Source organism: Castor canadensis, chromosome 16 (genome assembly GCF_047511655.1).
Source record: "Castor canadensis chromosome 16, mCasCan1.hap1v2, whole genome shotgun sequence".
Lineage (NCBI taxonomy): Eukaryota > Metazoa > Chordata > Mammalia > Rodentia > Castoridae > Castor > Castor canadensis.
Window position 1 is genome coordinate 85160733 of NC_133401.1, and position 27958 is coordinate 85188690.

Here is a 27958-nt window from a genome sequence, read left to right on the forward strand (position 1 = left end):
GCACCGCGCCCTGAGCTGCCCACTCACTTGCGTGTGAAGATGCTTCTTCGCTCTTCATTCTTGTTGATGTCTTGACTTAACTTACTGAGAATCCTACAAGACAGACAGACGGTGAAGAGACAAGCCCTCTCCTCCAGCCTCCACCTCCCTGCCAAGCCCTGAAGGTCCCTGATCTATACAACCTCAGAGCACCCAGGTGTCTTCTTTCCGAGGTCTCCAGCCTACGTCACACCTGCCAGTCTTCCTGCCTCTTCCTTGGAAACACTCCCCAGCACTGACCTGTGTCCACTAAGCCTTCAAAGCCTAGCCCATAGCCCTCCTCAAACACTGCTCAGCTCACACCCGACTTCCCTTCCATAGGATCTGGACGCTGTCCTCGTGTAGTGTGTGGGGACTGACCTCCCTTGACCCTTGGTTGAACATTCTTGTGATGGGGTCTTGCTCCCAGGCATGGACAAACCATCTCCAGACCCAGAGGACTTGGCTGCCGTGTCTGCAACTGCTTCCTATCCCAACCTCCAGTGCAGTGCTCCCCTCTTCTCCCCTCCCCTCCCCTCTTCTACTTAGAGACATGGATTCTACAGAAACTTGGAATCACATTCTCAATAAAGGCACAGCCTGCATAAGGGGAGTCCCTGAATCGCCCACCCCCCTGAGCTAAGCTTGGTGGAGACACCAGAAGACACCTTGTCCTCATGTGCTTCCATGTCTGAAGCAGCAAGTCCCTAACCCCCAGGGTGGGCAGGGCTTTGCCCTCATGACCCATCTCCAGCGTCCATCCAGACTCAGACCTGCAGGACCTGGGACTTCAGTCTTGGAGGTTCTCAGGTCTACTGTATTTTACAGAAGAGGCAAAGGAGGCCCAGACAAGAGAAGGGACAATGTAGGTTAATGAGGGTCCCCCATTCTCCCCAGCACACACTGCAGTCCACAAGCCCACCTCTCTGATGTCCAAGCCAGCATCCTTTCAGTGGTCACATCCTCCTTAGAGTGACAAAGCAGATAAACAGGGCAGAGAAGGAGGGAGGGGGCTGTTGTTGAGTCCATAATGACATCAATGCTGGAGTTTCAGACGTTAGGGACCACTGAGAGGAGGCGGTGCTTCAAAGCAGGGATAGGGCTTCCTTGTCCCCTTGTCCCCTCTGATAAGGCTATCAGAATGCTTGTGACAGGAATGGTTTTGGCTCCTTTAAAGAGTTGTTTAGAGAAACTGATGTCCATGCTGAAGGCCTCCTTCGGGAGGTTACAAGCCCCCCCGCCACGGGTGCTGCAACCGTCATTTGTTCACTCAACAGTGCACGTCAAGGTCCTTCTAAACTCTAGTTGCATTGTGACCAAAACAAAGATCTCTGCTCTTGGGAGCTTCTGGCTCACAAAAGAGGTATGCAATTCACAGGGAATATTTAAGAAGTACGTGTGGGCCATACATGCACTGAGCATACGTGATGGGGAGAGGGAGTGCAATTTTTGAGAACCAGGCCTTTAAATGGAGGTGACATTTCAGCAAGGCCTGGAGGGAGGGAGGGGCCTTGCCTCACCTCAACGCCCGCCCCCTCTTCCCCCATGGCTAGGCTGAACTCTGAGGGCTCAGGTGTCACTTGGGTCTTACAAAGGGTTCTTGCTCTCAGCAGCGGCTGGGGGCTGCTCACCAGTATCTCTAACAGCCAGGCTGTGGGCTGCTGGGGTGCAAACTGGGTAAGGAAGGAAACATCAAACCACAGACCCCACACAGAAGCAAAGAGCTGGGGGAGAGCAGGATGGGACCTGGAGGCCCTGCGTGCAGCAAACCTCAGGCTCCCAGGGTCCTCCAGCCTTGGGCTCTGAGAACGCCTTCCAAGACAGAAGGTCCACTGCTGAGGGTGGCGGCTGAGTGGCAGTTTTAGAGGCAGGACAAGGAGGCAGCTAATACCTCTATGTGCAAACCTCTAGAGTTGCACTGCACAGTCAGTGGACCAAGTGACAGTGAATGGCCGGAGGTGACTCATTCTCCCTCCTCCCCACAAACCCCAGGCCTCACCCCAGTCCCAGCAAAGAGGCAGAGGGGTTACAGCACAGACAGTTGTCCCCTCTACTTCCCCTTTATTGGAGGTGGTGCTGGCCCTAGGAAGAGGGCTGAACCTCTAGCAGGAAGTCAGGCCACTACAGGAAGGTGGCATCCTGTGATGACCAGGGCTCCAGCCCAGTTGCATCCCTAGCTCACTGCCTGATGGAGCCAGCCCTCACCTTCAGTCTGAGGTCCCTCCTGGTGACATAAAGGGATGGGACTTGTAGGCACAGAGGCTGTGACTGCAATGGCCTTTCCCAAGGCCAGCACCCCTGCGTGACTTCAAGGCATTTGCCCTCCAATCCCCTATCTGATCTGACCAGGGAATCCCTGACTGTGGTCATCAGATGACCCAGATGCACCTGTCACAAACACAGATTTCCAGCCCCTAGCCAGTCAGAATCTACAGGGAGAAGCTGGGATCTGTCAGAAACAGTTGAGTCTCCTGATCAGAAAAAGATTGTGGAATAGCTATATTCCTCCTCATGCTGACGAAATTTCTTTTAATAAAAAGCAATGAGAAGTGGGAGAAGGAACTTTTGTAATTATGAAGGAAATAAGCTAGGGGAGTGAGGGAGAAGAGGGGTCTCCATCTACTTCTAATGCATTCCCTCTACTCTCTAATCGGTGACCCCTTCTCTACCTACCTGTGGAGGAAGCCTTGAAATAACATTGGCTGATCACTCAAAAAGAAAGAAAGTATAAAAGGAAAGCAGGAAGAAAGGAAGGAAGGCAAAGAGGGAGGGGAGAAAGGAAGGGGGGGAGGAGACCAGAAACCAGAGCACACAGCACACAGTAGGAGTGGCAGTCTCTTGTGAAAATTCGGTGCTCCTTGCCTGTGTTGTTGCATAGGTAACCTCATGCTGATTTATGGTACAAAGTGTATTTCTTGCCAGAGTCTGCTGAGCTTTGAACCAACTTCCCTACTTTCCTACCTACCCATCCCCCACGCTTCTCCTCATGGGAGGCTTGCTCCTTGATTGTAGTTTCTGGCTGCCTCTGCTCCCTCCAGCACCGCTCAGTCCCATACCAGGACAGAGGGGCCATCTGCATCCAGCCAGCACGGCCCTCTCAGGGGCCGCCCTCCAGCTGGCCTCAGCCCTCCTCCAGCTCCTGTGCTCACTCAATCTTGCCCTCTGCTCTGTGTTCCATTCTTCCTTACAGGAACAAAGCTCCCACCTGCCTCCTTGAACAGAGCCGAGCCTTCCATTCTCTTCCTTTTCTAGTGAGAGCCAGGGAGGTGCCATGTTGTTTGAAGACTCAGAAAGGCCCTTCCTGGTCATCTTGGGCCTCAGTGGAGTGCCATGTGCAGGCAGGAACTAACCTGGCATTCAGCATGGTCTCCCTGCTTCTCACCATGCCCTACACACAAGCAGTTTTGCAGGTAGTGTTTACATGTGCCTCACCACCATTTGAGTGGTAGACAGACAGAATTAGTTCTATCTTTACCAATGAGAAGGCAATGCATGGAGAGAGGTCTTAGTCAAAGGCCACATGACCAGGATCAATGTGGCGTTAAGACTTGGAGTCAAGTTTTCTGAGCTTGCGTTGGAGAAAAAGGAGCAACAGCTGAGAGGAGGTGCCGTGAAGGGGTTGGACTGAGGAAGGCTGAGAAGGGCTGGGTGTCTGCATGGGGCTTACCCACTACAAGGTAGAGGAAGACGTTGGAGACGGGCCTTGTCACTGTCTCAATTTCACAGGGGGGTATATGCACTCATAGATGTAGGAATGTTCTTTTCACCTTCGAGTCCCTTCCACTGCACCTTCCTCTCCTCTCATTCTCAGACACAGAATTAGACACTGAGTAGGTGAGACCCAAGACCACCTTGGAGATTGGGAGACTTCCAGCCTCACCAGGAGGAAGAGGCACATAAGCAAATAAATAAACAAACACAAATTCCTGCTTGGCCCTCGGAAGGCTCTCAGCTTCCCCTAATTTCTCTGTTGGAGATGGGTCCAGGGAGAGCTGATGAGGAAAATTACCATCCAACGCCTCTCTCTGACCTAGAGCACCCATCCCAGCCCTCCCTCTCCTTTAAGGTTCTCTGTGGATTAAATATAAATCTATAACATCTCTTCTCATGAACCTCAAGCAGCCATCAGCAAACTTTAGTGTGTATTCTATGGATTTCACTAGGCTATTATCAGAAATACCGTGTGATTTAACCTGGGCTCAGTAAAGGGAGCTTTCATTGTTTTCTTTAAGAACCCTCCTCCAGGTAGGCGCTGTGGTTTGTGCCTGGAATCTTAGCTACTCTGGAGATGGTGATTGGGAGGATCATGGTTCAAAGCCAGCATGGGCAAAAAGTTTGTGAGACCCCATTTCAACAAATGGCTGAGCACGCCTGTCATCCCTGCTGTGCCAGGAAGCACATATAGGAGGATCACAGTCCAGGCAGAAAGCAAGACCCTATCTGAAAAATAACTAAAACAAAACAGGCTGAAGACATGGCTCAAGCAGTAGAGCACCTGCCTAGCATACACAAGGCCCTAAGTTCAAACCCCAGTACCACCAAAGCAAAAAACAATAAAACCTCCATTTTTACAATAGTGGGGGTGTCTTGGGATCAACTTTGTCCTCGTCCTGAGAGAGAGAGATTGAATCAAGAAAAGACATAGGGATATTTAGAGGCGTGTAATCATCCTTTGATTGCTACACATACACATTTTCTCTCCTATAGCCCTTTATGGTGACAATGGAGACAAATCAACCTGTGTACAAAGGAATGGGATGAATGAGTACCAAATATCCATATCTGTCAAGGATAGTACCAGGCAATTTATGTTCCTTTAATATTCCCCCCTGCCTGAGAGTTACTTCTTTTCCCTTCTACAGATGAGGAAACTGAGGCTCAGCCTGTTGAACTGACTTCTCCGAGGTGCCACTGCTGGTAGGAGGCAGAGCAAGCTTCAGAGTCTGAATCTCTCCCTCTAGCAAGATTAAAATAGTAAAAATGGAAATTGTGATCACTGAAATTTCACATAGGAGAAGCTGGAATATACACTATGCCTGCTGCTATCTCCCCATCATTTCCTCCGAGTTCCCCATTGGCCCTTGGAGTTTCCATTATGGTCTCCATTTACAGAAAAGGAAGCCGAGGCTCAACTTGCCCACCGTCTGTAACTCATGACGGAGGCTCCCTGTCTGTCTGTTCATATCTAAACCCATAGTGTTTTAAAGCAGGGAGCCTTATACAGTCCGTGTCACCCCTCCTCTCATTGTGTGGGGATGTGCCCCAGGTCACATAGCTCATTAGGAGAGCTGGAACCGGAACTTGTTTTACATTTCTCAGGGCGGCTGTATCTTCCCCATCACTCTCCATAGAAACCCTTTGCATTCTGTGAGTCTGGGGTACTCATTCAGACATAAGGGAGGTCACTGGACCACCAAGCCAAGTTTTTGTTGCCTTTTTCAAATAGCTAAAGAACCACCTCACCCCTTCCCCACCTGTAACACAGGTGTTACAGCCCCCTTCTACGTTCACTAGTGGCCACTCTCACCCCCACCTGCTTCTGGTATCAGACATAGCTCAAGGACTTCAGTTGAGTATAGCCTTAAGAGAAAAAGGATCTTCCAAGCAGAGAGCCCCTTCTTCATCTCTGTTCTACTGCTCTGACTAAATTTGTCCTCTTCCCCCGCCCCCCCCAGCAACCTTTGCAGCCACAGCCCTGGAGACACCCATCTCATTAGTGAGATCAGTCTCGCCATCTCCTAACTTGGCCCCAATTGGGTCCTCTGAGTCATTTTTGACACTTCCTGGACAGATCCGGCCCCAAGTCTACCTTCTTCCTGTTGGTGCACCTTCACCAGTACTCCAGATGTCCTACAGTGGCTCACAGGACCTTTATAAACTGTGACCCAAGCATCTCTACCAGTTAGTTCCTGACTGACTGACTGTGCATTTGCCTCTGTCTCTGTGACCCACTGGGAGTTCCACAAGACACAATGGTACCTGGTGCCTTGCAATATGCTCCCTGCTCTAGAATGTTCTGCAATCCATTCTTCATCTGACCATGTCCAGTAGACTTCAAGATTTTACCCAAGGTCCTTCCTCCCAGAAGTCTTCCTTGAATACCTTGGGAGAAAGTTACTCCGGCCTCTCCTCCCTCCTCCCTCCTCCCTCCTTTTGACCATAGCGTGACTGCTTTGGCTGTATCCCTGCTCCTCCCACGAGGATGTGCAGGTCCTGGGGGTTACTTAGCTTTGTAACCTAAGTAATTAACAGAGGCTTGGCACGTTGTATGTGTCCAGTAGCCGTTCACTAAATGAATAAGGAAACATGTACATATACATAGACACAGACACACACACACTGAAATGTGGCTAATGCCTCTGCTGAGGCAGATTCTAAATTTAATTGGAACTTAAATAGCCACTCCCGCAGACTTTTTTTGTTTTACTTATTTTCAGGTAGAGCCTCACATTTTTGCCCAGGCTGGCCATGGATTGCAATCTTCCTACCTACACCTCCATACCTAAAATTACAGCGAGATGGGTCTCGCTAACTTTTTGCCCAAGCTAACCTTGAACCTCCATCCTCCCAATCTCTGCCCTCTAAGAAGCTGGGATAACCAGGTGTGAGCTGCCACGGCCAGCCTGGGGAGAATTCTTACAGAGCTCACACAGTCCTCAATAACGCTTGTCCCTGGAGATAGGCAGCTCCAAAGCCAAATCCTGTTCCTCGCTTCTCCTCCACCTTCTAGACAAGGGAAACCTAATAGTGGTGCTAACTATATTTTTCTTAATTGAGATGCTCTGGCATTGCTACGTGTGAATGAAGCCTTCCAACTTCTTTGGAATACTTCTTTATCGGTAGAAGCTTTGGGACCCTGAGCGCAAGAGGTGGAACCTCTCAGAATGTATGAAAGTAGACATCTCAAACCAGTAGCATCTGGTCTTTGACTTTCACAATATTTAAAAACAATTGAGCCAACATTTAAAAAATGGAGATGCTCACAGTAAAACCCACATTTCTAGCTAGTCTTGATAAATGTGAAGACTGGACAGTGATGTGTCCATACTGGCAGGAGCTGAGTAGCTGCCATACTCTGAAGGGAACATGTGATGTCTGATTTGCCACCACCCCCACCACCCCCTACTGTCTCACCCTCAATGAAGCTTTGTGTTGGTTACTATTGTTTGTGAATCATGTGCTATTTTTCTTAAAGGGGAGAAATATTTCTCCAGACCTGCTTTTGTCAAAGGTGAGAAGATGAAAGATAAACCCATAAGGCTTTGGGTTTTCAACCTGGGCCCATTTTACATGCGTCTGTCACATGCCTGGCTCCTGTAGGTCTTTGAGAAGGTGAATGTTTACTAGAGGGATGAGAAACACCCGTTGCAATATTGCACACCATAGCTGCTTATTTCAGCAATCATGGCAGACGTCAGAATCGGTCATGGTACCCTTTCCTAGGACGCTTATCAACACAACCCTCCTGGCAGCCATTGTCAAGCTGTCAGTGCTGACAGACAAGACGTGCACTGCCTTCCTTCATCTGGCTCCCCTCGTCTTCCCGAGCTGGGAAAACTCAAGTCATCATTGTAGTCAGAGATGGCACCATGGTGAAACCTCAGGTCCCTTGACTCTGGCACTATTTTCACAGGCCCAACTTACAGGAAATGAAAACCTGGCAAGAGTTGAACTTGTCTTTGGCAAGAGCATCCAATGCACTAGCTGGGCTGGGTTATTACTTCCCGTTCTAACTCATCAAGTAACTTCCCTTCCCTTCCCCAGAGCCTGCCCTGCCCTTCCCCCTGCCCTGCCCTTCACCCTTCCCTCATACGTTCCTATTTCAAATGAATGGTAATAGACAACTGACTCAGTTTACCACTGTTCTGTTCCCCATTTTAACCCATTTTTCCCAAATGGCCTACAGAGTCAGGGGGAGTACTTACGGCACCCTGAGTTTGGGAAACTTCTGGATGTCGTTTTCTGTCAGGTTCTGGAATGAAGACACACGGCAAGGCAAGAGGTTACAACCCACAGGAAGGGCTTTGAGCCAGGTGAGGAGAGTGGCATGTGGAACAAGGAATGGAATAGTGGTGACTGCGGCACACTGACAAACAGCTAGGTTGACGTTTTTAAAGGGAATCTCCAAATCTGGATTTTATGTGAAGTTTCCTGGAGTCTAAATGTTGACAAGTAACTTTGACTTCAAAAAATAAAAAAATGCAGTGAGACCTAAACCTGTGAAACCAAAGAGAATCCATCTTGTGACTGAATTTGGAATCATGACCTCTTCCCTTCACTTTTACCCCAGGACTCAGGGCACTCTCAGCATTCCGGGTGGAGGGAGCTGGTGTCCTTCAAGGGACACAATGGGGCATTTAACGATGTGTTTGTTGGATTTGTGGGATCCAGCTTTTGATGCAATTTCTGACCAGCCCCTTATCAGACCACCTGTGGCAGGGTGGGCAGGGCGAAGGGAGTCAGCCAGAAGTCCTGAAAGAAACAGGCCTTGGCCAAGCTTCTTAACCTCCCTCTTCCTCGGTCTCCTCCTTCACTTTCAGTGGTAGACACTGCTCACCCAGCCCATGTTTCTTGCTTTCTCTCTCTCTCTCTCTCTCTCTCTCTCTCTCTCTCCCCCTTTCTCTTTCTCTCTCTCTCTTTCTCTTTCTCTCTCTCTCTCTTTCTCTCTCTCTCTCTTTCTTTCTCTCTCTCTCTTTCTCTCTCTCTCTCTCAGCATCAAAATCTCCACTCACCAGAGTGACCCTACTGTCAGGGAGGACACTAAGGCTATGTTTAGAGTACGCCATGATGAGCTGAACCTTTCTTGGGCCCTTCCAGAGCGACAACAGCTGAGTCCCGAGGGGCTGGCTACCAGCTTCTATGATACTAGGAGAAGAACAACAGCTGAGGGAGTTCAGGAAGAGGGTGCAGGAGGTGGACATGACCACGATTGGAGGCAGAAGAACAGGGTGTTAGAAAAGACCTTTAAAACAGGGGCATGAATGGTAAGGAGAGACGAGGTATCAAAGCAAGACTCTTGCAGAGTTTTGCTGTGTGAATAACTCCCACCCTTCACTTTCAAAAACCTTCAAACTGGGTTCCTTGAGTGATGATTTTGGAGTTCAACTTGTGATTTTGTAGGAGTACAGTTATATGCTGAGGAGGTTCAGAACTGGGGAACGAAGAGGAGAGGTACCAACTAGGGGTAGTAAATGTGCTTGCTCAAATACTTAACTCTCTGGGTCCCTCACAGATGGTGGTCACAAGGCTCACTGGTGGCCAGTGAGATATCTATAATCAACTGGATGAAGCTTCCAGAAAACTTACTAGTTTTTATCATTTATTTGAGAAAAAGAGGGACACAGTCACTGCTTACTATGCACCTTTTATACCTCACGCTTCACCTTTTCTTCTGCCTGCAGTGTGGACCTGACTCCTAGAGGTGAAGGGGTGATTAGGACAGAAGCCGCGGGTTCTCCACAGGTCAAACAGAGCCTGGATTCCTGGTGACTTCCTCAAGCAGCTCACCAGCCTCGAGCGCCTGCCTGGACTTACTACTCAAGAAAGATTAGCCCTGTGTGTTTAAGCCACTGTCAGGTTTCTGACAGTGATGGGACTACATGCCTTCCCAACTAACACGGTCCTCAAGTTCATTTCCTCCCTTTCTTATTTATACCTTCTGGAAGCAAAGCAACCCCATTTCCCAGCAGACATGGTTCTATTCTTTTCAGTGGAGAAGAAAAATGGCAGCAGGACAGATTCAGGGGACCTCTCAACTCCTGCTTGGAAGGGAAGGAGGGAGGAAAAATAACCAGGACCTTCCATTATTGCTTTCAGCAGCGGAATGGCCCTGGCCATTATAGAACTGGGAGCCATAGTAGACAGGTGTTAGAGCCCAGGAGATCCAAATTGTAGGCGGGGCACTTCTGGAGGAGATGGGTTTCTGTAGAGGCTGTCTTTAAATACCCCATGCTGGGGCAGGCTATATCCAGCACCCAGTCGTTTACCACTAACTCATGTTGCTTCCTGCTCTCCTAGCTTCCCTTGCCTCTCTCCACTTCCTGGTCACAGGAAGCATAGGATAAGCTGCATCCTCTGCAGGGCTGAAAGGCCTCGGAGATTGGAGCAGAGGAGACATAGCTACTCAGATATCAACTCTCAACCAAGGGAACAACTGTCCTACAGCCTGGCGCTCCTTGGGGAGGGTCGGGAGGAGTCACAGAGCTGAGAGGGGTCACCGTTACCACTCTGCCTTTGGACGAGGTGCTCAGTCAACAGAGCAGGGGGAAGGGGAGATTCAGGGAGGGCAACAGGCAACCAGGACTCTCCTCAGAGACCTTCCTCCCTTTCCACTCTACTGTGCTGTCTGTTCTCAGTGCTAATGGCACCGAAGAAACATGCAGGTTTAGTAGTAATTGCAAGAATAGCAACAACAAAACTCCAGGAATTCCATAGACTTGAAGCTCAGTATGATCAAATAATGTTGTAAAAACTCCTATAATTTGGTTACTAGTGCTGTAACTTAGGACAAAAATCATCACACCCCTGTACATGTTTCCTCATCTGTAAAGGGTGGTGAAGACCTTCTTGACAGTGTTTTTCTGAAAAGCACTAGAAGGTAGGAAGGACATCTCTGTCGTTTCAGTATCCCCAGTATATGGCATGATCTGGTATGGAAAGAGAGCTCAAGAAAATGCTTGTCGGGTGAATGGCTGGGAGGATGGCTGACTGAGTGGAGCAGTGAGTTCATATGTGTTACATGGCTCCTAAAAGTAAAACCCAGACCAATCAGACCACAGGTTTAGTCTCAACATGACACTTCAGAAATGCCCAGAAAGGGACAGGTGACCATGGGTGGCAGAAAGTTCATTATTAGTGAATAAACTCAAGCAGATGTTGATGACAGGGATGTAGTATAGGAAATAGATTGGGGTGCTGAGTGGCAAGCTAGAGCACAGGACCTCTTGGTCTCTTCCAACTGGCTGAAGTGCCATAGTCAAACTCCCTTACTGATTGTGACTGACAGGGATGCATAACCTAGCTTACCTTCCCTACTCGGCATCCACACTGGGACTATCTCCTCCCATGAGACCTTGAAGTCCTGTTCAACTTCCGTTTTAAAGAGTGAAGCAAAGTGGCCAGAAGGGATGACTTGGTACAGTCCCAGGCCTCTTTTAGTTCATAGACAGAGGTGTCATTTCCAAGAAATGCTCAACCACCTTCCTGACATCAAATACCTCTGTCTCCACTGTCAGAGTTGTCCCTTTTCTCTTTGATGGTGTGGTCCTTAATGTGCACCTGCATGGTGGTCTTTCACTTAAAGATTTTTTAATTATAATACAGTGGAAATCACACCATCACGTGTGTATTTGGCACAAAGTCAACTGTATGAATTGGTGATGAGAAAGAGTTGGGGTGATGAAGGTGACCCCACCTTTTGTTCCAATGAATATCTGTCCACAGTGAGTGAGGATATCTTGTTCTTGCACAATTGCCACTCCCCACCCCGGGTTTCTCAAAGGACGGATGGTTTGTAGATAGATTTTCAAGATGTCTGTGCATATGCGTGTATGTGTGTGTGTGTGTATTTTAACAATACTTGAATCCCTCCATATAGAGTGTATCTTTGTATCTGTGAAAGAACTGAGAGGGCTCCTGAATAGATTGAGAGGTGGTGAGAGGAGACTCTACCAAACCTCTGAAGAAAACAAAGTGCTGCCTGGAGATCCTGAAGGAACCAGGTAGACCAATAAGCTCTGCAGCTATTGGAAAAAGCACAAAATATCCTTAATTTCAATGTATCAGGTTGGCCAGAGCTTACCAAAAACCGAGCCCCATCAATGTGGTACTTCTTCACTGCCTTCTCACAGTCCCTGTAGTTCAGCTGCACAGAGAAGAGGAAGGTGTTGTAAGAGATGGGCAGGCTCCTGCCATTGGTTCCCCACCCCTGGCTGCCCCAAACCTTAGCAATTTGTGGTACTTGTGGCCGGCCAGCCTCCCCTTTGCCTCCCCACTCTAACAGAGGGGCCTCGTTCCCATCTCAGCCCTGCTTTCACTACTCCTTTGGAACTGTCTAAAATAGAGAAATTGCTCGCTCTAAGGCTTTGGGGCCAAGCCCCAGAAAGACACCACTGTCGAGCAAAGGGCTATATGCTCCCCAGGAGAGTGGACTGGAGCTGACCAAAGAAGACAAAGACCAGCCACTGTCTCGTCCCCCACAGACAACCTTGGTGACCATTGCAATGTGTTCTGCAGTCTTTTGCTTCTAGCAGAAGGGAAGCTGTAATTTATAATCAACCTGTTACCCTGACTTTTTTCTCTTGAATTACCTGAAATGATAATATAAGCACTGCCTAGGATTATGACAAACTTATTTTAAACACATTTATGGTCACATAATTTAATCAAGTCCACACTACTGAACATTAAAATTTCTCTACCAAACTGTTGTGCCAATAATGACAATAAAATCTGCTAAATGGCAGGCACTCTTCCAAGTAATCAAACCAGACTTAAGTCATTTAATGCAGAGTCACACAACTGGCATGAGATTCCACAGGTTGTGGGGGACAGAGGTGAAAATGGACTTTCAGACTGTGGCTTTCATGTCGGGAATATTCCTTTTTTAATAACAGCATTTCTTACACAGTAAGTAACATGTATAGCTTAACACACCATCTAGGTGGATATAGGGTCATGGATGTTCTCTTGCTTGCTTTTGTTCTGTTTAAGGCAAATTGCTCGACTCAGATTCTCCGACTGGTGTTGTAGGATCAACAGGAAAGAGCATGTGTAGGGTCCAGGCTATCTTCCAACTGATGGGTTCAAAGTACCCATTGCCCCCGTCCTCAACAGGGGCATTCAGACTTGAGGTCTGTGTTTAAGGTTACGTATTTGCCCTTGAGGACTCTAGGTTCTGTGCACGGTTGTGGACCTTGCAGCTTGTGGTAACTTTCTTTGGGGCCACATTTAAAATCATGTTTTTACAACCAAAAATGTAAAAAGGTAAATGCAATTATTGTCACCCCTTGGTTTGGAAGGGTGGCATGAGTGTCACACTCAGGAAGCTGCTTTGGAGGTCAGTGTTGAAAGCAGGCAGCATCTGCTCCTCCTCCCCATCTCTGATCTACATGGGGAGGTAAGCGGCTCTGCAATCATCAACGGCCTTGAATTCATTTTCACTGTCCTCATTAGCAGATGAATCGCAGATTTTGCAGAATGCTGGTTTAGACTCCAAATCAACAGACATCCCTGCACACTGGAACCTAGATGTTTGATTCTGCTTCAGTAAGATGGGGCCTAGGGGCCCTGAATCTGGATTATTTTTTTTAAACAAGCATCCTTGGTAATTCTTATGAGCAGCCAGGTTTGGTAGGTACTGATCTACAGCAGTTACCTGATTTTGTAGAGAGGTTGACTGAGGTCAAGAGAGGAGAATGGACTGGCCTAAGGTCACACAGTCAGTTGGAAACCCAGCTAGGGTTACAAAGCATGTCTATGAACCTGTGAGCATGGCCTAGGGATGCTCCCCTGCCAGGGCCAAAGGACCTGAAGGAGTTAAAGACATATTGAAGGTGGCCTCAGTCCTTGGGAACTTTTAAGATGAGACACATATTTCAGAGCCAGCTAGAAGAGCAGTACAAAGAGAAGATGGACCACTAATTGGGCCTCCTCTTGATGCTGAATGCCTCACACACATTATTTCATTAAGCCTCAAACCACTGCATTTGGTTAGTTTCTGTTAGTAACTCCATTTCACTGCGGAGGAATTTTGAGGCACAGAGAGGTGAAGTAACTAAAGGAAGACCACCAAGCTAGCACATGGCAGAGGCATGAATGAAACAAAGGTGTGTCTCCTTTCAGAGCTGGGTGGGAGGTGTTTTGGACAATGGTCTGACCCCACTGTTTCCATCAACATTGCCACCTGCAGACCCTCCTATAAACAGCTCATTTGGTCACTTAGATCTGTTCTCAAGTGATGCCAGGGTCAGTTCACTCAGTGTTTTCTCTCTGAGGACTGAGGCACTCAGGATCTGAAGAATCTTTGTCCACAGGGGCTAGAACTTCTGGGATCACAGATTTCCCCTCAGCCTCCTTGTTGGAGGTCTGTGGTCATTTTCTGCCAGGAGAGGTGACCTATCCTGGGGCTGTGGCTTTGTATTGAAGTTTGGGATCCCAAAGAAGAAAGCTCTCCCTCACTCCTTCCTCACTCCCCCCACCTCCCCCGCAATTCAGGCAGAGAGATGTCTCCCTGGCTTATGGCTTATCTCCCCATTCTAACTGGAACTCCACTGGTAGGTTCTCTGTTGTTCCACTGGGTTGTGTAATTCTCCTGGTCACACACAAAGATGGGTCCTGTCTGTGCCTCTCGACCCCTCCCCAGACCTTCCCACCACGGTTCTCAATTTCTTTCTTTCTTCCTTTAATGAGTTAACATGCCACTTGATTTCTTCTTCGCTGGTTTCACATTTTGCCCTGACTTACTTGGTTTCCATTTAAGAAATATATTTAGAAACTTTCTTGAAGAGTCAATTTCCAAACAAGCTTTGTACCCACAAGGCTGAAAGGTAAGTTTATGAAGACTTTGGGGAGGAAAAATAACAAAACTGAGGTGCACAAAGAGAACCAAGGAACAGTATCTGTGGGCTGTGCCCCTATCTTGCCATACCTGGGTCAATACACTCACACCCTCTTCTGTGGGTTGGGGAAGGACAGTTGTGATTGTCAACACCTTGACATCTATAGAGTCCAGGTTTGACTGAGTCCTATTCTACCCCCTTTAGGCTTCAGTTTCCCCCAAAATAGAAAGTGAATTAGATGACTTCTAAGGTCTTAGCTTTCCAGTCTCATTTTTATGACGGTCTGGAATATCAATGGAATCTGATATCAAGCCTACAGGGAAGTTGGAAGCCCAGATATCTCTCTTATAAAGCATCTTACCCCTTGGGCAGGGGTAGAGGACCCTTAACAGTCACACGGCTTGAGACCTGCCCAAGCAGATGTGTTGGCCCTCATTAGCAGAAGACTTAGCACAAGGATCTGGGCGGGGGGGGGTAGGGGGCATCTCTTCCCAGACTACAAGGTAGGAGAGTAACATTCTGGTCCCTGCTCACCACAAGCTTGGCTTCTGATCTGCTGAGCTAAGCCTCTTCTCCTCTAGGGGCCTCTATTTCCCTAGCCGTGTCTTGGGGCTCATGTCAGTTTCTGGTCTGCTTCACAGGCCCATGGTAAAGCTCCAATGAGACGCTGACCAATAAAGAGCTTGAGGATCCCTCTTTCAAGGTCATGAAAAATGGAAGTGTCTTCATTTATTCTGGCCCAATATCCATCCCTCAAGCCTGTCTGCTCTTTCTCCTGCCGCAGGACCCAGTATCTCCCTTTCTAGTAAGTAGCCTGAATGACCATCAGTACTTCTTGCTACTCTCTGCCTCTTGGAACGTGCATTCTAAACCAGACAGGCATGGTTCAAATCCTGCCTCAATTCCACATCGTCTCTAGGGCTTTGGCTCATTGAACCCCATGAGCTGATTTTGCAGCTGAACCAACAACAATATTGAACTCACGAGGGAGTAGGGTGTATTCACTGGACACTGCCTGTACAGCACCAAACTTCAGATCTTGACACACACATCCTTCTCGATGGAACTCATTGCCAGGAAGAGTCATCGATCTGCAAACTCGGCAGCCTACACAACAGTCCCTCAACCAGTAAGGTAGCTGTGGGTGGTTCTTCCATCACTGTCTCTTACGTCCGTGTCCTGTCCTGATCTGATCTTCGTGTCCCTGCCTGGCCCACTGAGGGCTCAGCAGCCCAACACTAACAAGAGAGCAAGGCTTACCTTCCTGAAGTAATCAGCAAGGCTGTCAGGGTCCCAGGCCAGAACCTCTGAGCGGAAGGGCACATTCCTTAGGGCCATGGCTGCTGTCCTGGGAGAAGCTCACAGGCAGGGCGTAGTCACTGCACCCATCGACAGAGAAGAACCCCAAATCCAGGGCTTGAAGCGTCCTCGGCTTTTCCAGTGTGGGAGCACAACCTTCTGTGCCGTAGCCAGATCCCAGAAAGCAACAGCTTCCTCTGCACACAAATATGGTCTCTTCTCAGAAGACGACTCAGCGGGTTTCCTCTACCACTTCCTCTGCTGACTTCTAAATAAGTAAACAAGGAAGCCCAGCTCTAAGGGCTTGAAATGCAGACAGAGATGGGGTTGGTAACTTGCCCCAGTCACCCCAGCCTAGTGGGAGGGGCAAAGAAGGGGACTTAAACTCCGATGTCAGCCCAAGTATTTTCCACTATAACTCCTGGCTCCTAAGGTGCCTCAACCACACTCCTGCTTGGCCAATTTTTATTTGGAAATAAAAATCTGTCTTGACCATTGCCCTGAAATAGAGTCACTTTCCCACCTTGGTGAATAATGGGAGAAGGGAACAGTCTTTCGGTGCCTTCCAACCTCCTTTCACCCACCCTCAGTCTCCACAGAGAGATGGGATGTCTCCTGTTGCCTCCTCACCACTGGGTGGGGGGAGAGGGTCCTCGGTGACAAGTGAGTCAGGCACCCAGGGTTGAGCAACGCAATTCAGAAGAGAGAACTGGGCTCGATTCCTCATGTGAACAGTTCTGTGTTCTACAGTCTTAGGCAAGGACCATCCCAGTTTCCATATTTGCAAAGCAAGAAAACAGAGGAATTATAGAACTTAGATGCATTTAACTAGACCTACTTAAAGGGCAAATGTAAAGTTACAATTGCTATGGATCTACCATGTGTTCTATTCACTGTTTTCAACTTATATTCTCTTTACTAACTGATACTACAATCTTTTCTCCCCAAAGAGCATATTCCTTGGTGGTTGGAGATGGGATCTGCTGGGTTCTTCATCTGTCTCAGCCTCTGTGCACTTCTCAGACTCGGCAACTTGATAGCAAGGGTGAGTCCTGTGTCACCCTTTCAAGGGTGAATACTGTGGTATATTAGTGTAATATGGAAGTCTCTTTTTTTTTTTTTTGTCTTTTCTTTTTTTGGTGCTGGGATCGAACCCAGGGCCTCACGCATGCTAGGCAAGCGCTGTACCACCGAGCTCCATCCCAGCCCAGCCCATTGAAGTCTCTTAACACGATAACTTCTTCATCCAATGCTACAAGTGTGTACACACACCGCTCTCTTCTAATGTTTCAGGAAAGAATTAAACCATGTGCCCTACTGAATGATGCTCTGCTGGTGTCCAAGTAGTGCCTTCCTGAGGTTTTTCCAGGGTCTTTGGTCATCCATGGTTTCCATCTTACCTATTGGTCCCTGCTGTGGTATAGGGTACCTGTCTCATTACCTAGTTATGAGCTTAAATGAGATATGCATTTAGTGTCAGGCCCAGCTCCTGGAAAGTGGCCCATAATAGTGACACTGTTAGCCTCACCTCAGATGGTGCTGGCAGCATCAATCAAAATAGACTAGGCTAAGTGCTCCTCACAGGGTGCTGTACCTAAGAGTGCTCAATAATCCATCATAGAGCACAGCCCTGCTTTTGGAAGCTTCCATACTGGTAAGAGATGTCACTCCATTGGTCAAAACATCATCAGGATAACCGTTTGGAAATTGAGAGAAGGTAGTTAGTACAGTAATCGAAGAAGAGGTCGTGAAGTTAACTGATATTCAAGCAAGACCTTTGAGGATGGAGTAGTTGGAAGGGAATTCCAGACCTCAGTCAATCACCAATCAATCAATGAATCAATGTCTCTCACTCAGTCTCAAAACACACAGCATCTGTGGAAAGGAAGATTTCAGATCACCCTTAAAAAAAAAAATATATATATATGTATATGTGTGTGTGTGTGTGTGTGTGTGTGTGTGCGTGTGTGTACACACACACCACCCCAACTCCGGAGGGGAAAACTCTAAGGAAGAGCAGAAGTTGGAATGAAGATATTATTAAAATATTTTGTCCTTTGGAAGAATTAGCCAGTAAATGTGGGCAAGGTGAAGGGCCCATGAGGTTCAGTGAGAAGGTCGTCATGGTAGGTCAGAAACATGGATGACACTGGTGATTGTGATCCTGAGAGGAAGACCTGGGTTCCTCCTCTGTGCCAGGGACTAGGCTGGGGACTCCACACTGACTTCTCACTGTCACTGGGCTCCTACCTCACAGCAGAGAAGACAGGTCGGGAAGCTGAAGGTACTTGTCTACTTCCTACATCCTGGCCAAGTAGTTTACACAACCAGGTCTTGTCCAAAGTGTACCTGAGTCCAGAGCCCCTGTCCTTTGCCACCTGCCCCCTCAAGGCTCTGAGATGTTATTTGCATTGCCTACAGTGAGTCAGGATTCAAACCCAGGTCAGTCTCCAGTGCCCATGTGACTCCACATTAATTCATGGGGGCAGTTTGTGGTCTGCTTCCCATGACAAGCTGTGAATTGTCCATCTAACCTAGCTTGGAAATGTCTAACACACTTTGCACTGGGCAGGCATCTGGCGACCCTCCCCATGGGACCATGGCCATTCCTCTGAAGGGGCAGCTGGGGACAGGCAAGGAAGCAGGTTGCTTCAGACCTGGAGCCTTTCCTCTTCCCCAGCGCCCGGGGATTTCCCAATGCTCACGAGTTTCACATCTCCTATCTATAGCCCAGGGCTCTAGAAGCTCCCATGACAGGGTCTCTTAGGCCCCAGGCAAAGCTCAGGAAACCGGGAGGATCAGAGTGACCCTGGGTCAGCCAGTTCACTTGACACAGACTCAGTTTCCCTGCCTGTAAAATGGGCAATCGTAAGAGCAGCCTCTGGTTATAGCCCAGACAGCTGGGGGAGCGGTCATGCCAATATAGTGTGGTTTTAGGCATTAGTGTGTTGCCTGGAGCATGAAGAAGCACAGAGGGCAGGGACCAGGTGAGGCCCAGAGACTTAAAACAGTGAGTCCCTTATGGTAGGGATACCGTGCCCATCCTGTCTCTCTCCTCCAACCAGGGGGAGAAACTCAGAGTTATGAAGGAACAAGGTGAAAGGTTAGCGAAGGTCTTCATAGACTTTGCAATTCCTTCAGAATCTTCAGGGGATTGGTTCCAGAACCCTCCACAGATACTGAAATCCAAGAATGACTTAGTCCTTTATACATAACCCATGCACATCCTTCTGTCTACTTTAAATCATGCCTGATAGAACCTAAGTGCTGCAAATGCTTTGTCAGTACTCATTACACGGAATTGTCTGGGGAATGAGGACAAGAAGAAAAAACTACCCACGTTCAGTGTAGAAGCAATTTCTTAAATATTTTCCATTTGCAGTTGGTTAAAGGCGCAGACATGGATGCCCAGCTGTATGCTCAAGGTTAGGAAGGAGCCACAGTCCCTGGTATCATAAGAACAGCAGTGAGCTAGGACACAGGGACAGGGTGGACAGAATAAGGAGCAGGCAAGTAAGCAACACTATCAGAGAGTGACATGTCATCATTGGAACCCAGGGACACAGCCTGGTTGTGGGAGGAGCAAATTGCAGACCATGGTGAGGAACACCTGATCATCTCCCTCCTCCTCCACTCCCCCAAGTCTAGACTCGCACACTCACACATGCCCAATCGCGTGTGCACGTGCAGTCCCCTTTCCCTCTACCCCGCAGCAGAATTAGGTGGGTGGGCACAACCACATTTCTTCCCAGTTAATTTCAGAGGTGAGGAAAGCCATCATCCATTAGGAGACACTTAGGATTTGCAGCTCCTGTGTGTGGCCATAGGGTGAAGGGATCTGGGGTGCTGCTGCCTGGAGACATGGGAGAAGGAAAAGTAGGGACCTCTTAGCTGAGAATGTGTTGACCCTCTCAGGAGAAGAGCCTAAGGAGGTTAGAATGGTAGGTGGGAACAGGCAGTATTTAGATTTGATTTGGACAGGTCTTGCTTGACTGGAGGAGAGAGAAAAAGATGTGTGAGGCCCATGGAGGACACTGACCAGTGTGACGCAAAGAAAGGGTGCCTCACATGCGCTCCTCCCTGCCTCACTCCCTGTGGATCCTCATGGCCTGGACTTACCACTCGAGGCTGAGGTTAGTGCCCAATGGAACTGTCTGGAGGGTCATCGTGGGTTTGCCTCTCGGAGGAGCAAAATTTTATCTGTCATCCTCACAGGGGGCATTCTGAAAGGCCAAGGGTCCCACCCACACAGGAAGGTCCAGTGGAATGAGGAAAGCCAGGAAGGTGGCCTGAAGAGTTCTGCCAAAAAGGGAGATACAAAGAGCACCTGCAGCCAGTGACCAAAGCACAAAATGCCCTTCTGAAAAAGCGTGCCAGGCAGTGCAGGGTCTGCCTCCCAGACAGCTACCCCAAATGGGGTGTCCCAGTGCTCCTGGAGGCTGTGGAGTGGGAGATGGTGGGAAGAGAGTGGTAGCCCAACCCTTCTCCAGACCATGTCCACCCTGTCTCCACCGCCACCCACAGCTTCCTCCCGCCCCAGCCTGGACGCTGTCCTTACGTCCCCCATCCTGGGATAATGTGTGAGGAAAACATGAGCCAACCACTCTAAACAGGGCAAGAGGAGCAATAGTTTCCACTTCCTCCAAGCTGACAATTTCATTCTTTGAGATTTTTTTTTTTCATCCCCTGGCTCTGCTTCTCTTGCTTTGCTGTTTTAGCTCAGGGGCCTCAGAAGTTCAAAGGTGATGAGAGGAAGTACTTATTTGGACTTCTTGTCAACCTCCCCTCCTTGTCTGCCCTATTTTTCACTTTGGCAGCCTGAACTCAGAGAGAGCTGCTGCAGAGAGAAACTCCCCAAGAGCCAGAATGGGTGGGCGGATGTGGGCAAGGCCAGAAGGAGGGAAGGTAGTCTGTTTAGCTCAGTAGAAGAGAAATCCTTGCCTTCCTCCTCCAAGCTTGAAGCAGGGTAGAGTTGGCAGGAGGGGGAGGACAGGTGCCAGAGTAAAAAGCCAAAACAATTCAACCCCCGGTCCACAAAGGCAAACATGACCAAGTCCAGCTGTGGTCTGGGATGTGCATATGTGATCCCAAGGCAAAGAATAGATTTGCAATAAAAAGGAAAAGCAGGGTTCCAGGTTAAGGCAGGACAGTCCAAAGAGCCTTCCAGGTGCTCATCATCCCTTCCACAGGGACTCCAGGTTTGGAGAAGAAATGGTAGGTCCTCACTTGTGTGATAGCATGAAGCCCACGTAACCATGCTAGGTCCTTTTAGGTGTCATATCATGGAACTCACATGACTACACACAGCTCATGTGTGTCATAGTATGGGACTCACATGATCACTGTGTTTGTGAAAGTGGATTGAGTTATTCAACCAATTCGATAGGTTGAAAGGAAAGGCTTGGTAGACCAGATGCCCATCCAAAAGCCTCACAGATAATCAGAGGGTAGAACATGGGATTTGCAGTGAGATTTGTGGGACAGAAGACTCTCTCCATTGAACTGTGCAGTTCTCAGAAGAGAAATCTTACAAGGTGAGTAACGGGTTGTGCCAACTGTATCTATCAGACTGTGAAAGGCAGGGTATGTTGGTCCTGAGTTCTGCTAAAGCAATGACCCTAGTGTGCAAACATTTCTCTCTAGTGAAGGGGAAACGGGCTGAGTGAATCTAATGCCATGTTAGTGTGTGTACTCACAGAGTCCTTCAATGTGACTGCAAATAGGGAGCTACCCTGTGGCCACCCACTGAGCTATGGGGCCCAGGTAGGTCAGGCTGAGCTGGAGACAGGAGACAGGAAGATGGAGGAGGGGAAATGGAGGGAAGAAAAGGACCTCCAGCCTTCATTCTTCTTGCCTAAGCCCTGAGGAGGCCTGAGTCACTGTCTGAATATGTGAGCATCCCTGTCTCCCTCCAATAAGTTACCTTGAGGCTAAGGTTGGACAGAGTTGGGTTCTGTTGCTTGCAACCCCAAGCCCCAGCTCTCCCACAATACTCAACCATTTCTCTTCAATTGGAATAAAGGAGGCACCCCACACTATCCAATGTGGCTGCCTGGGTGGCTGGTCCCCACTGCCGGCTCACTTGTTTGGAGGGACTCAAGGAGTTCTGTGCCTTCTTCTCCAGCTGCAGACACCATGCACAACCCTGTTCAGAACTTCAGACCCTATCTGAAAAGTAACCAAACCAAAAAGGCTGGGGCACGGCTCAAGTGGTAGAGCGCCTGTCTAGCAAGTGTGCAGTCCTGAGTTAGTACTGTCAAAAATAAAAAGAAACTGGAAGGAACACTGTAATATTCTGGGGTACAGGTGTGCCCTGGGGCCATGCCTGGTGAGAACAATGTACAAGCACCCTAATCTCCCCTTGCACCACTGCTGTTTTTTCAAGCCACACCTCATCTCCCTCTGTTATGCCAGTCACAAATGGTGACTCTATTTGCATTTAGTGAGAAATTGGGATCCCATTTGCCACAGACAGAAACTCCAAATGCAAAGCAGGAAGGGTGTGTTCACTGAGCCCCATGGGGGTTCATTCCCAGCTGCTGGAGAGTGAGGTCCCTCAGAGTTAACCTTCTCCTGCCCTTACTCGAACTGGAGTCCAGTTTATATTCCAACCAAAGAGATTACATAGGTCCACAGCTCTGAACACGTGTGACTGGCCAACAGAAGAGCCACCCCCCCACCAACCGTGGCTCCTTGTTATCTAGTGTGGAGTTCCTGGCCCTCCTGCAAGGTCTTCCACCCCAGACTGCCAGCCTTATGATTCAGGAAGTCTCACCCAGGCAATGCCAAGGCCAGAATTCCTCCTAAGGCAGTATCCTCTGAAAAAGGCCTTTGTTCCTATTTTGCTGCTTTCCGTGCGAACCTGGGACTCAGAAGGACTCGAGTTCATTTGGAAGATTTGGCAGAATGATCCTGCTGGTCCAGTTTTTGTTCCCAAGTTCATTTCCCTCAAAACTTTAAGCCCATAGTCCATTGTTTCTTTCTAAAGAGAGAACCTTCAGGAATCAAGCCTCAGACTCCAGGGTCAGAATAGCACGTCTGAATTCCAGCTAGCCAATCTTGGGTAACTTACTCAACTTCTCTGTGCCAGTTTTACATGGGGTGGAGAAACCTAAATAATAGCTTTGGCCTCATTGAGGGCTTATGAAGATTCAGGAATTAAACTTGGAAGTGCCCAGCATGGTCACGTACTGTAGATGTTAGAGGTTGCTGATGTTGTGAACACGTCTGGCTTATCTACCCTTCTCCAGGGACCAGCCCAGAACAGCAGGTAACAGTCTATCGCTGGGTCTTCCTTGGTGACATGTAACCCTGAGATCCCCTTTCCCGTATCACATCTGCACAGGAACCATATAGTGCTCCATAATATCTCGTATGTAGACAGACAGCAAGAGTGGTAGAGGGGCTGCCAGTGTGACTCAAGTGGTAGAGCACCTGCCTAGCAAGAGCAAAGCCCTTAGTTCAAACCCAAGTCCTGCCAAAACAAAAGTTTTAGCTTTTCTAAGAATTAGGAAGAGGTGCCACTGGCTTGAAGACTATTAAAGCAGGGGAAATGCAAACAAGTGATGCCAGACCACCCAGCAGGGCAGGAGGAATGGTGTCAACTCTGGGCATGGCTGTCGAGGAGATGACACAGCAGCAGCTGTGTTCAAGCCCATTGTTGTCAGACTGTCATGGGGGCCCATGAGAATGTGAGTCTGGCATTGCCAGGTCTTTAAGGAAAGCTAGAAAGCTAGATTTTATTTAAAAAGTAAAGTGTGGTCAACCATGGTAGGAAGAATAATGACCCTCAAAGATGTTCCTGTTTTAAGCCTGGCATTTGTGACTATTTCAGGTTGGTTACATGGCAGAGGGGAATGGTTAAGAAGTCACTAACCAGCTGTTTTAGGGAGATTATCCTGGAATACCTGACAGTACCAATGTAGCCCCAAGGGTTCCTAAAGGAAAATAGGGGAGGTGGGAGAAGAATCAAAGAAAAGCACAGAGGGAAGCAAGCTGCTGGCTTTGAAGGAGGAAGGGACACAGCCAGGGAAGGTGAGCAGCATCTAGAAGCCAGAAAAGGCAGGAGATGCATTCTCTCCTAGGGCAATGCAGCCCTTAATCTTAGCCTAGGGAGACCCTGTTAGATTTTGACCTCCAAAAGAGTGTGACAATACATCTGTGGTGTTCTAAGTAACCAACACTGTAGTAACTTGTTACAGCAGCAACGGGAAATTAACACATCACTTACAAAAATAAAAAGCTAGCCATGTAAGCCAAAGAAACCATGTCTGGTGGCCACAAAAGCTGCAGACCACTTCTGACTGATAATCACTGAATAACATAGAATATTTTTAACCTCGAAAGACTTGAAAATCACCAACAGGGACTCCGTGACCAAATCAGGGGCAGGGAGAGACCCAAGATCCCACGGCTGTGACTCACACCAAGAATGCCGAGTCTCAGAAGAGACTTCACATCCCCATTCCAGCATCTGCACAGGTGAATGGAGGCGAATTGACGTCGGAAAGTCCCTGCCTGAATGGAGTTCACATAGATGAACTTGTCACTTGCATGGACACAACCGGACATGGCTAGGGAGGAATGACCCAGGGCAAGCTCAAGGTCAACTGTGTGCACTGTCTTCTGGTCCTACATCCTGGACTCTTGGAGACATAGGCCATCACACTCGGCTCTTTGCTTGTCACTGCTGTGACTGTTGCCTGATCTGCACACAATTCACAGGTCACCCTTTCAGGAAGGCTCACTGTTCCCCCTTTATTTTTTCTTTATATCCTACACACAGCAAGACTGAGCTATCCTTTTTCATCACTGAATCATGGGATGCTCAAAAATATTTTTGAATTAATGAGTCAACGAATGAACAGTATAGAGAAGGCAGGAGAACAGGTGTTAAACTGAAAAACTGAAGCCCAGAGATGGGACATCAGTGGCCTAAAGTCACACAGCAATTACAGCAGAGCCCATATTGGCACCCAGGTCTCCAAACCCTGGTTCTGTAGTCTCCCATGCTTATCATCTGCTTGTACAGATTTTTTCTTCATTCTTGGAGCTCTCCATGAGTACTTTTCTCTCTGTGCTCAGTTGCCAACTTTCTCCTTGACCTCACTGTGTCCTGACTCTCTTCCCCTTTCTCTTCAGGAAGAGTTCTGTTCAGCTGAGCTTTCCCTTTTTCTGCAAGCCTGGCCAGCTGTAGCATGTGGAGTTCCTGTGTCATATGGAGGCAAAGGAACAGGAAGCCAAATGGTCCACTTGGTTTCTCTGCCTGGGCGATCTGCCCAGTAATATGTAAAGAAACTGACTCAGGGCTGGAGGGTGATGGGCAACAGAGTGGGGAGAACTAAGTCCAGCCCAGCACCCTCCCCCCAAACACAGATGCTGCAGCTTGCCCTGGTACCTGCCGGGGGATCACCCCCAGGAGCCTCACTAATCTGCCTTCAAGAGCAGAGAGACCCAAGAATTCAGGTGGCTCATTTACAGCATTTCCTATTGCTGTAAAAAAAATACCTGAGATTGGGTAACTTATAAAGAACAGAAGTTTATTGAGCTCACTTTTTAGAGACTTGGAAAGAGGCTAGAGCAAAGACCAGAGGCTGGGAAGTCAATGAGCAGGTTCTTGTTGCATTGAAACATGGCAGAGGGCATTACTTGGTCACACAGCAAAGCATGCCAGAGTGAGCTGCTTTTGCAACAAACCCATTCCTGCAATCACTCATCCATTCATCCGCCCACCAGCCCAAGAGTGAATTAGTCCATTTGTGAAGGCAGAACTCAAGACCCACTCCCCTCGGAAAAGTCTCACCTCTCCAACACCACTGCCACTGGACTTTGAGGATTATGTTTCTAACACATGAAATTTGGGGGACACATTCAAACCATAGCACCTGATGCCTGCTGATCATCCCAGACTCTCACTTCCCACACAGATACAAGCAGAAAACTCCTCTTCATTCTAAGTAGTAGCTCTGCAATAAAATGGCTACTTTTCAGGGTATTTATTTTACACCAGGCAGTTCACAAACCCGTAATGCCACATATCCCCTTCTATACATAAGGACACTGGCTCACAGGTTACTCCATGAGTGAATAGGGAAGTCCCATTTTGAGCTTGCCTTCTTCCCCCATATACAATCATTCTTAATTCATTCAGCACTTGTTCATTCACTCATTCATTATTCTTTTAATGGAACCACACTATGCACAGGCACTGATCAAAGTACTCGGTGACGAGCAGGCAGATCAGGCCCCGAGAACTAATATTCCCTTTGAGCAGTGGAGACGAGGCAATAAATGAAATAAACACAGCCATCAGATGATGTCGGAGAGAAATAACAAACGGTCAAGGTGAAACTAGTGTGACAGTGAGCACAGTGGTTAGACTAGGTTAGTGGTGGGAGCTGTTAATTAAAGCCAGGTGCTTCATGCTGATGGGTGGAAAATACAGCAGAAGAGAAAGTTTCCAGTGGGAGGTAGGGGTCGAGGTTGGGAAGGGGCCAGGGTTTAAGGGAGGGTGTCAGCAGGGTGGGAAGAGGCATGGCTTGCCTTGCAGAATAAACCACTTACTGCTCTGGGGCAGCTTTGCTCCTCTTCTCCAGCCCTCCTTTACTAAGTGTTACACAGCATCTCCCCTGTTAGGTCCAATGTCAAGCAACAGCTCCATCTTTCCCCTGCTGGCCTGCCCGGGCACCCAGCTGACACCCAAAGCTGAAGAGGCTTAAAGAATGGTCACAGAGAGACATGACCCATAAAGACATCAGCGGCCACCACTACCTTGAGCATCACCTGGAGGCTTTCCCAGCTGCATTTGGCCCTCACTCCCTGCTGTTCCATTGCTGATGGATGCTCCCATCTCTCTGACCCCCGCCTCTGCCCACAGCCATACTCCTAGATTCATCCTCTCTGCCTGTCATCTGACCGGGGCCCAAAGGGGCTCCATGGTCAGACCCAGAGCCCACAGACTACATATCTGAAATGTGACTATACAGTCACTCTGATCCATGAGCCATGGACGGTAGATTGAGGACGGGTGTCTTCCAGCATTATTCTGTCTCTTCTATGAGGACGTGCACCTGACCCTTCCCTAATTTCTTCCTTTTCAATACTGAGCATCACTTTCCTTGGAAAACTTCCCTAGACCCCCAAATGTGGGTTAGAAGTCCTTCCTGTGCTCCCAGGGCATGCTGCACTTACTCTTCACATAGCTCCAACATGAGTGGCTGAGTGGTCACTCACCTCCGCCATGGAGCGTAGTCTCCCTGGGGGCAGGTCCACACAGCATCACTGGGGCCAACAGGGCTCTGACCCCAATGAAGGAACAAGCCTTACAGTTGGGCCACTTGAAGCCCAACAGGCTCAGCCATGAGTTTGCTTCAGGCTTCCTACCAGGGACCCTGGGAAAGCACATGTGTTCATTTCCCTTTTTGACTGCCTGGTATGTGGGAATGCTTCCAGATTTGGTGGCTCCTTGACTGCCTCTTTGGTTCCTCCTAAAAAGCTTGACTGGGGGAATCTGTAAGCTCAGCACCGGTTGGAGAATCAGAAGTATATGTTGAGAATGTCCTCCATTGCTCAGTAGCAGGCAGAGAAACCAGGCTTCCTATGACGTAAGGAGCAATACAGAGCATGACATGGGATTTCTGCATTTTCAGGAAGATGTTGAGATGCCCCTGTTTAGAATGTAGTAAATTGCTGTCACTGTTAGGAACTTTGCACTGGGTCAAAAGGCAGAGGTGTGGGAAATAGGCAGAGGAGGTGACAGGGAGACACTGGCTTCATACATATGCACCCCTCAAGTCCCCTCTAGCTGCCTGTGACGCTCAGATTTTATTTTGTTTGAACAATGTTATGTATTTTTTTTTTAAATCTACCTATAAAAGTAAAACACAATCACGGAAGCATAAATAAAATACCAGTGAGAAAAAAGAAAAGAATTAAACATTCAAAATGTTGGCATTTCCTTTTTTAAAAACAAAACTTTCTCAAAATGGCATAACACTTTTCATCAGTTCTTTGTAGCCTCTGTTAAAAGAAAAACTTTAACAAATTAGAGTTTATTTGGGCAAAACACCACCCATGAAACTGGA

General features: G+C 48.3%; 1 protein-coding gene across 2 annotated transcripts in view; it reads right to left on the reverse strand.

Moving 5' to 3' along the window:
* The window catches only part of Lcp2 (lymphocyte cytosolic protein 2), a 44634-nt gene extending 28474 nt beyond the window's left edge, over positions 1-16160 (reverse strand). The window contains exons 1-4 of one of the 2 annotated variants that reach the window (XM_074057764.1): positions 15837-16160; positions 11819-11881; positions 7944-7990; positions 28-93 (exon numbers count right to left, since the gene is read on the reverse strand). In XM_074057764.1, coding sequence (XP_073913865.1) covers positions 28-93; positions 7944-7990; positions 11819-11881; positions 15837-15914 — 254 coding nt within the window. In that variant the 5' untranslated portion in view covers positions 15915-16160. The remainder of the gene's footprint in view (positions 1-27; positions 94-7943; positions 7991-11818; positions 11882-15836) is intronic. The other variant, XM_020164386.2, reaches the window with a different exon arrangement.
* Positions 16161-27958: the final 11798 nt, after the last annotated feature.